Source organism: Neovison vison, chromosome 5, assembly GCF_020171115.1.
Source record: "Neovison vison isolate M4711 chromosome 5, ASM_NN_V1, whole genome shotgun sequence".
Taxonomy (NCBI): domain Eukaryota; kingdom Metazoa; phylum Chordata; class Mammalia; order Carnivora; family Mustelidae; genus Neogale; species Neogale vison.
The window spans coordinates 94,974,077-94,988,250 of record NC_058095.1 but is presented as its reverse complement, the minus strand read 5'-3'; the positions used below and the strand labels follow the sequence as shown (position 1 = coordinate 94,988,250).

At 42.9% G+C, this 14,174-nt stretch overlaps 1 protein-coding gene across 1 annotated transcript in view; it reads right to left on the bottom strand.

Moving 5' to 3' along the window:
- LOC122907428 (WD repeat-containing protein on Y chromosome-like) overlaps positions 1-9,714 on the bottom strand; it is a 44,099-nt gene extending 34,385 nt beyond the window's left edge. The window contains exons 1-3 of the mRNA XM_044250295.1: positions 9,576-9,714; positions 7,178-7,421; positions 5,761-5,866 (exon numbers count right to left, since the gene is read on the bottom strand). Of these exons, the coding sequence (XP_044106230.1) occupies positions 5,761-5,866; positions 7,178-7,421; positions 9,576-9,714 (489 nt within the window). The remainder of the gene's footprint in view (positions 1-5,760; positions 5,867-7,177; positions 7,422-9,575) is intronic.
- Between the last annotated feature and the right edge of the window lie 4,460 nt (positions 9,715-14,174).

Sequence of the window (14,174 nt, the reverse complement as noted above, 5' to 3'; positions counted from 1 at the left end):
ATTAATTAAAAAATAGTGTTTACCATCACAACTGTGCCATGGTATAATGGTAAATGATTAGAATGATAATATTATTGTTAATCATTTATTGGGATTATTATGCAAGCCACGCCACAGCTCTTGTATTATTTTAAGGTACTGCAATCTGATGAGAGCGCAAGGGATAGCCTCATCCACAGGGAAGAGCAGATGGGCCAAGTGTAAAACCGGGAAGAAGGAATCATCATGGAGGCAGCTGTTGTTTAGTGAGCTAAGCATTGCGTTACATGCTTCCCATGCATTGTTTCATTTACTGTGTTCCAGCTTGAATTCTGTCTCTCCCCTCCCCTCCCCGGTCTGTATGTTGAAGAACCCCCAGTATCTCAGAGTGTGTCCTTCTTTGGAAATAAGGTTGTTGCCAGCGCAACTAATTAAGAAGAGGTCAAGCCGGAGTAGAGCAGACCCCCAGACAATATGACTGGTGTCTTTGTAAAAAGGGGAAATTTGGAGACAGACACAGAGAGAGGGAGAAGGCGCAGTGAGCAGCTAAAGTAGGAGTCCTTTTCAGACTTCGCTCCCTCCAAAGGTGCGCTGGAAAATTTGAGGACTAAACTGGGCAGGATGTACTTGGGGCTTCTTTCCCCTCCTTTGTGACTCCCAGAAGCGAAACAGCTAGCAAGAAATTGGAAGCCTTTACCCGGTAAGCCAGACTCTTATTTGTTGTACTTACACTGTTGATTTTCCTTAGTTCTCCCCAGCAAGTAGCAAAGCCATCTAGAAAGTTCTAGCATCCTTTTTCATCTGTGATTTTAGGTCATAGTGTAAAAGGCGGGAAGCAATACACTCTGGGAGGCAAGTATGGGGGTGACAGTAGCGATCAGGGTAAAATAATCCCATAGAAACATGATCCCAAGGAGTACTTGTTCAAGGAGCATTCCCCACTCCTTTCTGGAGTATTGAGTTGTTTGAAAATGCTGATTTTCCTAGATAGAAAAGTAACACATATAGTTTTTTGTTTTGTTTTGTTTTGTTTTATCACCAGGGGAATCCATTAATCTGGTAATTTCTTCTTACTTCATGAGGTAATGTTACTGAAAGAGAGGAAGTTTTGATGAGGGGGAGGATGAGGTAATTCTGGAGCCTGGCAGAGTGATCTTAGTTGATGCTATAGAAGGACCCCTGTGAGGTCTGTGAAAGGGAAAGGTAGGAAGGAACTCTTCCTACTGCTGTTGAGGTTGAGTTGGCAAGTTGGTATTACATCCCCAAAGTAGCTACAACAAATTGACATCACTGACTTATGTATGGCCTGTCCAGCACCCTCCTGTCTTCTGTTAGGACAATTGCCTCTCTGATTGCAAGCAGTAGGCAAGAGACCCAAACTTGGTCAATCTGTGTCTTCCCTTAGATTTTTCCGGCTGGAGCTGATAGTGAATCTGTAGTTGGGCTGTGAGTTCAGACTGGGAATATCAATGGTCCCCGCATTCAGAAGGAGATTGCCTTTCTGCACTAGAAGTCAATATCAGTGTGCACCAAGGAAGTATAGGCAGAGAGCATGGGAAAAAGAGTGCCATGCTTGAACCCAGCTGCCCATGAGGTCATCTGTCTGATGATCTGGTTTCAATAGCCCATAAATCCTCCTTTTTTAGCTTAAACTACTTGAGTTTTATTTTTGTCTCTTTGGCTCAAAAGAGTCTTACCTAGTAAAACTACTCTGTGGTGAGCACAATTCACCCATTATCTTCTATGAGCACAACTAACCTACAAGGGGGGTCTTTCTTCCATTTTACAGTAGAGTGACCAATGTCCAAGAGAATTAAGTCACTGAGTTCAGAAGGGTTGAATAGTTTGCCCAAGGTCATCTAGTTCCTGGTAGTTTCAGAGTATGACTCAAGTCTGTATTTCTCCAAAGCATGCTGTCTACCAACCCCACAATGCAGGCTTCTCTGTCCACAGTGGAAAGGAGTTGCTGGGGAGTGGACACCAAACTAAGGGATTTCCTGGTTTCCCTTCACCCAGAGTTATGAATTCAGTGGTGGAGTGTGAGAGAAAGTGATGGGTCATTTATAGCTGGGATTTTTAAGAGGCAGATATGCCATATCTGCTGTCATGCCCATTGTCCTGGAATGAAGAAGACTCTGAGAACCTAGGGACTTTGCATGAAGACAGCATGGTTTTTAAATGGGAGGAAAAAAGTACTCCTTACTGGGAGTACCGGCCTTGGGTATGACAGCAAACAGAAATAAATTTCTACTGTCTCTACCCATGGAAAATACAGGGTTTATTTGTTACAGTGGCAAGCCTTACCTTAACTAATATACATGCTATCTTCTTTCAGGAAATAACTTTCTTTCTATGCTAATTCCTGTTGACACAAAACAGCCCTCTTTGTAGTGTGCAGTATTAAATTCACAGAAAATAACAAGTGAAAACAGAAAACCAAACCTGTCACTTTACTCTCCTTTAGGGTAATGCCAGAAACTAGCAGACTCCTAAAACGTTTCATGTGTCCACATGATATAGAAAAGTGAAATATTTGAGCTGAGAAATCAATTAGAAGAATAAAGACTATCTGATCAGGCATGCTAGAAATTTAGCTGTTTGGTTCCTGGTTGATTACTTTTTATTTGATAGGAATAATGTATTCTGAAATAAATTACACACCATATTTCCAAGATAGGATTTCAATATATTTTAAACACATTTTGGGAAGTGATTCAATATGCCTGAATCATCACAGGCAAGATGCTAATCTTGTAATCATGATTTTAGATTGGAAGAAAATGGAGAGGCACTAGGAAAAGAAAATAGGATAGGAGACGTGTCCTCACATACAGAATTATGATTATCTGGTGGTGCCAAGTTTTAAGGAAAAAAAAAACTCATTAAAAATATGAAGTCTCCAACTTTATGGTTTTGGAGGATACCTTAGGATAGATTCAATTTTCAAAAGAAATCAAATATTGAAGTCCACGAGTCTTCCTATTTTAATCAATTTTGCTTGGAGGACTGAATTGAGTTTGGGTCCTAGTTACATCACTGACCATGATCTCAACACCTAATTCTGTGTAAAGTGTCCTCTTGGTTGTCAGGACATGGACGCTGAGCTTACTCTACGGGAGCCATGTCAGACCCCACACACAGTGAGAATACACTCCTTGAGGCTTTCCTCCCCCTTGCTCACTCTTGCTCTCTTTTCCATCTCATCCCCTCCATGGCTTAAAATTTCATCTAAATGCTAATGATTTCCAAATTTATATCTCCAGCCCCGATGTCTCCCTTCAACTCAGGATGACTCTATCCAACACATACATAACTGAGCTCCTGGTCTGATGCTCCTCTTCCCCACCATCTGCCCCACCATGTCTCAGTGGGCTCCGGCCCAAAGCCTTGGCATCTCCCTTGACTTCTCTATCTCTCCCTTCCCCCTCCTTTACAAAATAATAGTTTTATTGAGATATAATTCACATCTCACAAAATTTGCATTTTTAAAGTGTATAATTCAGTGGGTTTTAGCATATTCACAGGGCTGTGCAACCATCACCACTGTCTAACTTCAAAACATTTTTATTATTTCAGAAAGAACCCCTATACTTGTTAGTGGCCACTCCCCGTCCCACCTCACTGCATCCCCCCAGCAACGACTAAACTAGTTTCTGCCTCTGTGGATTTGCCTATTCTGGGCATTTCATACAAATGGAATCAGCCAATACATGATCTTTTGCAACTGGCTTTCACATAACATAAGCTTTTTTAAGGTTCGTCTATGTGGTGACACGTATTAGTGCTTCATTTCTTTTTGTTGCTGCATAATATTTCATTGTATGGATATGCCACAGTTTGTTTATCCATTCATTTGTTCATGGACACTTGGGTTATTTCTACTTTTTTGCTGTTATGAATAATGTGCTATGAATATTCATATGTAAGATCTTATGTGAACATAAGTTTCCAGTTCTCTTGGGTTTAAATCTAGAAGTAGAATTGGTGGGTCATATGGTAACTCCATGGTTAGCATTTAAAGAACCACCAAAATATTTCCCAAAGTGGCTGCACCATTTTAAATTCCCACTAGCAAGATATGGAGAGCTTTAATTTTTCCACATCCTTGGCAATGCTTGTTATCATCTATCTTCTGATTTTAGCCATCCCAATGAGTGTGAAGTAGTAACTCATGGCGAGTGTGTTTTGCATTTACCTAATGACTAATGATGTGGAGGATCTTTTCCTGTATTTATTGGCCATTTGAATATTTTCTTTGAGGAAATTTCCATTTAAGTCCTATGCCCAGGATATTCGTGTATTTATTGTTGAGCATACAGATTTTTTTTTTTTTTTTTTGTATTCTAGAGGCAAATCCCTTATCAGATGTGTGATCGGCAACATTTTCTCCCATTCTGTAGGTGGTTTGACCACTTTCTTAATGGTGTTTTCTGAGGCACAATGTTTTGATTTTGACAACATCCAACTCATTTGTTTTCTTCTTTTGTCTCTTGTGTTTTTGATGTCACATCTAAGAAATCATTCCCTAGTCCAGGGTTATGAAGATTTACTCCTATGTCTTCTCCAAAGAGTTTTGAAATTGTAGCTCTTTTTACATTTAGGTCTATAGCCTTTTAGTTAACTTTTGTGTATGGGGTGAAGTAAGGGACTGAAGTCCTTAACTGAGGTATAAGCAGGTCTGCTTTCTTCTGAGGCCTTTCTCTTTGGCTTGCACATGACACCCTGCTGCCGTGTATTCACATGGTTGAAGATGATTGTCCCTCCATCTCAGCGTGCTGATTTCTACTATAAAGACACCAATCATATTGGATTAGGGCCCACCAATATGACCTCATTTAACATTAATTAATTCTTTATAGGCCCTGTCTCTAGATACAGTCACTTCAAAGGTACTGGTGGTTAAGACTTCAACAAATGAATTTTGAAGGGACGTGATTCAGCCCATAGCATCTATAAATCATTTATTACGTGTGTAATTGATAAGCTCATTTATGTACCCATGCAAAGCAATGACTGACCTGTTTGAGGCTTCAGCATTCCTTTGATTCAGACCATTCTAAATTCCCACCCTCTGGCCCCATGATATTAGAGAAAGAAAGATGGATGAAATCATGAAAATTTTTCATATTCTTTGGAAAAGCTTATGAAATAATAGATAAAGAAATCAATAAAATTTCTTTTCTTTTCTTTTCTTTCTTTTTTTTTTTTTTGGTATATAAATACTGCATTACAAAGGTCACGGGACAGCTGAATTTTAGAGGTGGGTAGAACCCTACATATAGAAAGAGGTGTGAAGGCAAACAATGAAGGTGATGTTACCATGACCTCTACCAGGGCCAGAAGTGCTTAAATTCTAAGGCTTACAGAAAACATTTCAGAAAGGGCCCACTTGCCCTATGCGTATTGCAAAATAAGATAAGCACTAGTAGCGAGGGCCAGTTGCCTCCCTCATGTCCCCATTCCATCCCTTATTCCCCCTCTTCATCCTCCAACACACTTTCTCTAGGGGAATCAGGACAGCATGCAAACAGGGGCTGAGATGTTTCAAGGTTTACTCATCCCAGCAAAACACCCGGTACAGAAAATTCTCTAAGACACTACACTTCAATTGCCCACATATCTTCCTTCTCCAAAGCAAACCCACGAATGTAACCACCATATGAGTATCTGCTAATGCAGAGACCTCTAGAGCTGCAAAGATGGGGAAAGAAAACACCAAACAAACACAATTTCTATCTGAAACTGTTGGACAATGCATCCAAAAGGTGAAAGGGCAAAGACCTTAATAGTGTTGTCGGTGGACATGGAGAATATTTTGTTATCCTCAGCAGATACATGGATGTAGATCACCGGAGCCGTGTGGCTTTTCAGCATACCTGTTGGTTTTCTAGAATGGAAAAAGAACAGATGAACACCAAGCAGTTCTAAGTGCTATTTCTAAATAAAAATGCAAGACTAAACTTGGCCCGGATCTGGCAGTTCTATTCAGCCTGGAGGAGGGTTATGTCTCCTTCTGAAATCACACAAGTATATATCTTGTGTGATAAAAGGACTGAAGCAAATAATACCCAGTTATAGCAACACAACTCAGTGTGAGATGAAGCTCTGGGCTTTGTTTCTCCAACTGCTGACAATATCACTATAAAAGGAATAAACGAGGAAGAGCACAGGGTGGTGTGGGAATAGATTCTATGGCACATGGTTGCTTTATGCAGGCCAGAGTTAACAATATTCAGGTCTTGGAGGACTGTCTTTTTAATGTCAGTTTACTTTAAGGAGCTCTGAGGGATCGCAATGCCCTCAGGGTCGCAGGGCTGGGTGTGTAGGGAGAAGGTGGGGAGGTGGGGAGAAGAGAGGCAGGTCTGAGGTTGAAAGAGAGATCACAATGTCAATTTATAACCACATTATTGGAAGGTAAGCAAATTGTTCTCCATCACCAGACAAATGGGAGTCTAAGGTAATAGAAGTAGGTAGAAAATCATTTTTCTTTCTTTCTGTTTAGACATTGTGCTGAGCCCTATACATGGATGACCTCATCTGTAACCTTTATTTCTACCAGAAGGGTGGGGATTCCTGTGATCATCAGTAATGAGGAGGACACTGTCTATATCTCTTGTGCTGGGTCACTGTGTTAGAAGGTGACAGGAGGAGCACCAGATCCCACGTGCCCTCCACCCCCCATGGTGTTGCCTCCACCCCTGCCTGTCCCTGCTGAGGGACATGGGTCACCTTGCAGGTCCTCCACTGATGCCTGGTACAGAAGCTCAGTGAGGAAGCATGGTGCACCCTAGGTGACTTGTTCTTGTCCCCAAATCCCCACTATCAGTGCACAGAAAGTCTATTCCCCACTTTCCACTCCTTCCATCTTCAACACTTACCAGTGGAAATGGCATAGGATTTTAGAATCAGTCAAAATGTGTTTGTACCCCAGTTCTGGCATTATGTCCAAAAAGTTATTTAACTCCTCTAAGCTTCAGTTTCTTCATTGGTAAGTGGGGCTAATGAGTTACTTATTAACCCCGAAGAATGAGTCTTTAGTGGGTACCAACAGAAGTTTCTCAGGCTGAGTGTATGGGAGACCAGTTTTGGACAGGGCTTCTTAAATTATCCTAAAAGGGAATTAGTGATCCCCTGTGTTGCTCTCATGTACTTCATTAGATCAATGGCATTTAGGGTTGGAGAGAGAAAGAAAACTTACCCAGGCAGATAAGGATTCCAGACTCGAATGATTCGATCCATTCCCCCTGTCAGCAGCAAGTTCTTTCTCTTACAGAATGAAAATGCCTTGACTCCTTTGTAAATGTGAAAAACAGTTTGATCACATTCTGCCCGCCTTTGGGGCAAACCAAGGAATACTTGTTCTCTTCTTGCCTCGACATCTTTTCTAACGCCCCTTATCTCTTTCATCTTTTGCTTGACATTTGTTGTTCCCATAGTGCACCCTAAAAATATTCACAGAAAAACAAAACACAGCCTCTTAATATGATCAATTTCCTGACAAGTTGCTGATTTTTAAAGGTCCTGGTTTTGCTTTCAGTGAGAACTACTTTTTTCTTTCTCTTTCACCCCCTGGTATTACACCATGGACAGTCCGAAGGATGAAAATGATGTCAGTAAGAACAGCAAGATTCATTTCTCCTCCTTCTCTAGATAGAGCCAAGAAGGGTCATCTGGGGGAAGGAGGAAATGTGAAGAGGGCCAACTCATTCTGAGGAAACTGTCTTCTAATAAATCTGTACCGAGTACCACGCACTGTGCCGGGGTGTCTCTGTACATGATTTTGTTTGAACCTCCCAGAAACTCAGTGAGACAAGCACCTGTCCTCCATGTGACAGGTAAGAAAGTTTAGACTACGGGGTTTAACAAACTTGTCATTAACAAGGCAATAAAACCACGTCTCAAATCCTAAATGAGGTTTCATTGAGTTGACCTATCAGTTTCATCCACGAACCAGCCAACTTTCTGCTACAATTATTTTGACATATATTTTTAGCCAAATGATTTTTTGGCTTACGAACCTACTGAACAGTAAAATCAGAATAGTAGCAGCATACTGAAGCAATCAAAGGCCTTCCTGTCTGTATGAGACATAGTCTCACCAGATGATCATGAAAGAAATCCCCATCTAACTTACCCTGACCCCTGACCTTAGCTGTGTCCAAGGTGACTGAAGGGCATCAGATGAAGGAGATGGAAGACTATTTCATCTTCCATCCTTGCCTTGTCCCCATGCCCAAATAAGAATTCTCTTTCATGGTCTGTGATGTCAGTTGAGGGACATCAGGGGCTGGGCTTTTCCAGGGATGATTGGTGTTGTCTGGATGACGTGTGTGTTATCACAAGTTACCAGTTCAATTGTTTTCCAGGAACAAGGAGAAGGGTCTGCTATTCAGGAAAGCTGGACCAAAGCCAGTGCCTGCTTCATCTCAGAGGGTTGTTCTTCTTCAGTCCAGCAGACTCTCCTGAAGTAGGACTCCGATGCAGATCTGCTGAGTTTCAGGAGAAATGGGACGTGTCTATTTCCATCGGAAACTTCCAGAATTTTAAAGTTTGATGCACAGTTTCAAAACAGGATCCTGTTTTTAATCTGTCTGTGGCTTCCTGGCCCACCGTTGCCTCTGGAGACCTCTAGTTTGGGAGCATGCTGTTGCGGGGGAGGACAGGAAGGTGTCTGGGAAGGGAAAGGGGGCCATGATCTTTCCACTTCTTCTGAAACTTTTTCCTTCAGAGTCACCTGGCTCTTCTCCAGTCCATGAATTCCATTTCCAAATGACTGGGGTATGTAATTTCCACCTAGTTTGAGGCTACAGTCTGAGTGCTAGGGCTGTTGACGGTGAGTTGAGGAGACACCTTGCTGTCCACAGTGTCTCTTAGCAGTGGTAGGACAGCTAGCTAGTCCCACTGGCCCTGTCCTTCCCTTTCTCCTTTGGTATGCAGCAGGAAGGTAAACAACCTTGAACTCAGAGCTCTTTCATCTGCTAGACAGAGGGGAGGGGAGGATAAGTGCTGAATGCAGATAATTACTTAAGATGGCAGAGTGAACCTGTGTATCTGGGTGAGCACTTGCAGTATCAAAGCAATGCAGCAAACCCTCCTCAAACACCAGTTTGATGCTTTCACCCTTCTTGTTATGAGCAAAGATCTGAAACTTCTAAGCAGGTGTGTCACTTTATTTTTATTTTTTTAAGTAAAAGGAGAGCAGCCAGTTCATTTGCATGATCTCTAGCGGTTCTCTTCCAACAGAGCCAGACAGAGATACATGTTTAAATGGTTGTCATGGAAACCAGAAAGCAGAGCTCTTCCCCAAGGTCTGAAGGAAGATGATGAAAAGTTTAAAGCAATCACCATGGAAACCTAGAGCAGATTCAAGGCAGGTTCTGATCCCCAGCACACTAGCTAGCAGATAAGTCTTCGGGTGCTGGAGTCCTACAGGAAGGTGGATTCTGTGGCTGCTAACACCAGAGCTGACCCAGAAACCACATCCACAGCTCTGGGATCCCAGAATCCCATAGGATTGGCAGTGAGGTGGGCATGTTTTCTCAAAGCTCAGACTTTCACTCTTCCACTTTTGAGGTAGATCTTGGAGTCTCTCCTACCCATCCTTCCTTTTATCTTATTCCTCCTTTCCATCAGTTTCTTCAGTGTGGCTGGAACCCACAGCTCTGCTGTGACAAATGGAGCCCTGCCCAGGTCTGCAGAGCGGACACATTCAAGGCCCAGCCTTGGTTTCTCCATGGCCTCAGCCAAGACGTATCTCCATTTGATGTTCACATGTAACCAGAAGTCAGAGATTCTTTGATCATCTCAAGTAAACGAATGCACTTGAAACCACTTCTTACTCTACAGAGCCCGCTCGTAAATCCCATTTAGGGATGGGGAACTTTTGCTATAGCACCCTGTGGAGGAGTGTGTGTGTGTGTGTGTGTGTGTGTGTGTGTGAACACATGCATAGCTGATGGAAGCGGTGATGTGAGTGTAGGACACTGTAGGGACATGCTTGGGGGGGCAGTAGATGGGGAGATGGAAAGGGGATAGATAGCACAGGAGGAAAATACTTGTCACCACAGAATTCTACATTTCCTGGAAGGCAATGCTTCAGAAGACCACTTGGGGAGAGAAAGGAATGTGGTTTGAATTTCGACCACAGGTAAGTCCATTCAATAAATATTTAATGAGCACCTGTTATGTACCAGCACTATTCCTAGCACTTGAGACACAATAGTGAATAAAACAGAAACCTCTATCTTTGTGGGGCTCACCTTCTGATGGGGGAGGGCAGACCATAAATAACAAACAAGAGATAAATTATATAGTCTATTAGAAAGTGATTGGATTTATGGATTTAGAGAAGGGTAGACCAAGGTAAGGAAGATTAGGAACACCAGGAGCAGGGGCTGGACTCTTCCAGGATATGTATAATGAAGTGGGCAAGGAGGGCCTCAGCGAGAAGCAACGCCTGAGAGAAGACTTCAAGGAGACGAGGGAGTGAAAGATGTAGACATTTGCAGGGAAAACCTTCCAGGCAGAGGGAGGATCTGGTGAAAAGATCTTAAATATATTCCAGGAGACTGGTGTGAGTGGGATGGAGTACATGAGGGAGAGATGTAGGAAACCAGGCCAGAGATGTAAGGGCTGGGTTGACACACAGGGCCCTGGAGGACTTTAGCTTTTACTGTGCAGGAAATGGGGGCCCAATGGAGGATTTGGATCTAATGACATCTAATTTTCCAGGCTCTCTGGCTGCTGTGTAGAAAAGAGCCCATAGGCGAGGGATAGAAGCAGGGAGAATCATAAAAATCTCCTGTGGTAATCCAGGGGAGAGAAGAGAGTGTATTCCACTAGATGGTAGTGGGGGTGGGACTGGGGAAAATGGCCAGATCCTGGATTCAGTATGAAGATAGAGTCAACGGATTGGATGTGGACTGTGGAGGTGAGTGTTGAAGGTGACTAGTAGGTTTTGACTGGAGCTACTGGAAGGATGGACCTAGAACTAACTGAGTTGGGGAAGGTGGTGTGAGGGAAAAGATGTGGATCTGAGTTTGGATTTAATTTTGATGTCTATGAGACATCCAAATGGAGAGGTCCTATAGAGAGAGACCCATGGCAGTTGGAAATGCCAGACTGAAGTTTGGGGGTAGAGTTAGGCTAGAACACATGAATTTGGGGAAGGACAGCAATGGTGCTGGAGGGGCATCACTGAGGTTGATGAAAATGGAAGAGAAGAAGAGCAAGGACAAAACTCTGGGACTCCAGCAGCAAGTCATGGAGACATGCAGGAACAAAGGCCAGCTTGCAGTGGGTCTTAGACAGATTGGAAGGTGAGAGCTTGGACAGTGCAACCGCAGGCAACTTTCTCCAGGGGTCTGGCTGCAAAGGCTCTCTGAGCCCCAGTATTTTCATCTTGGTACTACGTCAGAGAAACCCAGGGGTGGTAACTGGGTTGGGGAAGGTGCTGACTCTTCCTATCACAGACTTGTCTAGATCTCTAGAGACAATTAATCTCAGTTCAGAGTATGAGTCGCTTAGTGGTCCTTGCTTTCTGGAACATGAGAAGGAAGAAGGGATGGACAGGAGACTCATGGCAAAATTAGGGATCAAGGAGTGTGAGCAGGATGGCTCCTTAGAACTCGTATCCAGCATTTTTATTGAACTAGGAAGGAAATGGAAGCCTGAGGCCATAGCTCTGTTAGTTGCTGAGCCGGGGCTAGAACTCAGAGATCTTCATTCTGGATTTGTTGTTTCTGTTCTGCACAAACACTGAATTTTAGCTGCTTCAGTTTCTGAAGGCTGAATTTTAGTTTCTTAGCATTCATATCCATGATCATTTCAGAAAACCACAATTTCCCAGTTCCAAGAACATCTGATGAAAATTCCCAAGAAATTTCTTAGCCACTGAACATCTCTTTCTAACCCTTTGGAGATTTAAATGTCAGTGAATCAGAAATGTATAAAGGAAGATTTCCTTGAAAGACAACGTGAGCTCAAACTCTATGAATCAGAGGTAGAAGGGGCCTCGGAAGCAAGGTGGTATTTGATAGGAGGCTGAGATCGCAGGCATGACTCATGACTGATTTTTCCATGATGTTCAGTGAAATTAGGACAAGATTCTAAAGGAAAGGAGGAATAAAGAAAAAGAAAAAGAAACTCCTAGGATTTCAGCCTTTCCAAATCTCGGAAATGCTCAGGCACAGCTAGGCTGAAAGGCATCACGAAAGAAACGGCTGTCGTCATTATGTGGGTGGTTGACTTTTGAGTCATTTTAAAAAAGTGTTAACTATTTTATTCATTACAAATGCACTGCTTGGAGAGTTCTAAGCAGGTCCTGAAAATTCAGGGGTGAAGCTGCAGGAAGGAAAAGAGGAGGTGAGGGCTGGTTAGAAAGGCCAAGAGAAAAAGGTAAAGATCATCCCAGCAAAGGAAATACCTGCAAACGAAACTAAATACCACAAGTCATGCCTATCCTTTCAATGAAGAACACACACCCCCTGCCTCCTAGCCTTCCCCTTGTCTCTGCAGCAAGCCTGGCTGGGCAGCAGTCATGAGTGTCTGTGTCTGAGCCCTTCATGCGTTCCTTTCTCAGCCTGCTGCTGACCCCAGGTATGTGAGGATTCCATCCAGGGAACACTAAGATGATTGAAGGTGGCTTTAATCGGCCACAACTTTCTGTCTATGCCATGGTGGACAATAACATTTCTTTTCTCTGCAGAGCTTTATTCTGCTCCAGGGTCAGAATTTTCCCTTTGAAACCAGGCTGTCCTAAAACAAGTCCCAGGAGCCGAGGAATAGACTTTCCCAGCCTAACTCTAGGGGATGGCAGGAGGTCAACCAGCCTTGGGGTCAGAAAAACTGGACTTGAGTTCCAATTCCACCTCTTCTGGTTAAGTGACCTAATGGGTCACTTAAATGGGTCAAAAAAAAACGTTGGCTTTTTTGTCCTCACTGGTAAAATGGAGTGTGTACACACAATTCATACCTCACCTGGCTATCATGAATATCATATAAGAAATATAATGCATGTGAGTGGTTCTTGCCCTTGACCACAAATTAATGTCACTGTGAAGTGTCCAAAGAATACAGATGCCTAGGCCATTCCTCCTCGAACAGTGGATTTAAATCTTTAGAATCACTGGTGGGGGGAGGGGCGGCTTTTAAAGGTCCTGATACCTAGGTTTTATCACAGACCGATTAGGTCAAAATATCTGAGGATAAGACCCAGGCAACCAGCTTTTATAAAGTCCCCATATGATCCAATAAGGCAGCCCAGACTGAGAACCACTAATGAATGTGAATGTTCTTTATAAATTAGTAAGTACTAAACACATGGAAGGAATCGCCGTCACTATCAGCTTGGAAATTAAGTATGGTGATCATGATGCTGAATATTTGTTTGGGTCTTTCCAACATACTCTCAAGGACTTCACAAGGTAAGTATGAAGTTTAATAAAGGAAAAGTGAGGAATTGAGAAGATCTTCAAAGGGCAAATTAGCAGAAAAAAAATTGAAAAATATTAAAATAATATAAAAATGATAGAAACATTTATGTTATTGTGATTAAAGGATGTTTCTCAGACTGGACATGTGCACAAGTCACCCTTAGTTCTTTTTCAAGTGCAGACTGATTTCATTGTTCCAAGAGGAACCTGGGACTCTGCAATTCTAGCACACGTACAGGGAATGCCATATATTGTAGGTCCAAGGATGACAAGCACAGGCCTTGAAGACACAGGACCTGGATTCCAGTCCTTGGTCTTCATTTCTGAATGTGTGACTCAGTGCAGTCTTCACTCTTTACTTTTTTGTCACTAGTAAACCCCCTCTTCCCATCCCCACTTCCGGAAAGTATTCCTCTTCATACGTCATGTGGCTGAATGGGCACTGCTAAGTTCTTATTGTCCCTGACTTTCCTGGATCACTTGACTTGCAATTGTCCCAAAGATGGGCCCAACTGGTCCACTGGGAACCTTCGCAGGGGCAGCGGGACTGGAGACTAAGAGTGGCAGCCAGTCTCTGTTAGTGTCAGTGACATAAGAGATGGGCTCTTCATCCTTTAAGGGAACTACTGTGCAGAGGAGAGAGAGAGACAGAGTCAGAATACCCTCTGAGTCCCTGCTTCCAGGACTTTCCAATGCTGGGTTGCACTTCTGCCCTTCTCATATTATATGAGCCAGCCAAAAAATTCTCCTTTTGCTTACGCA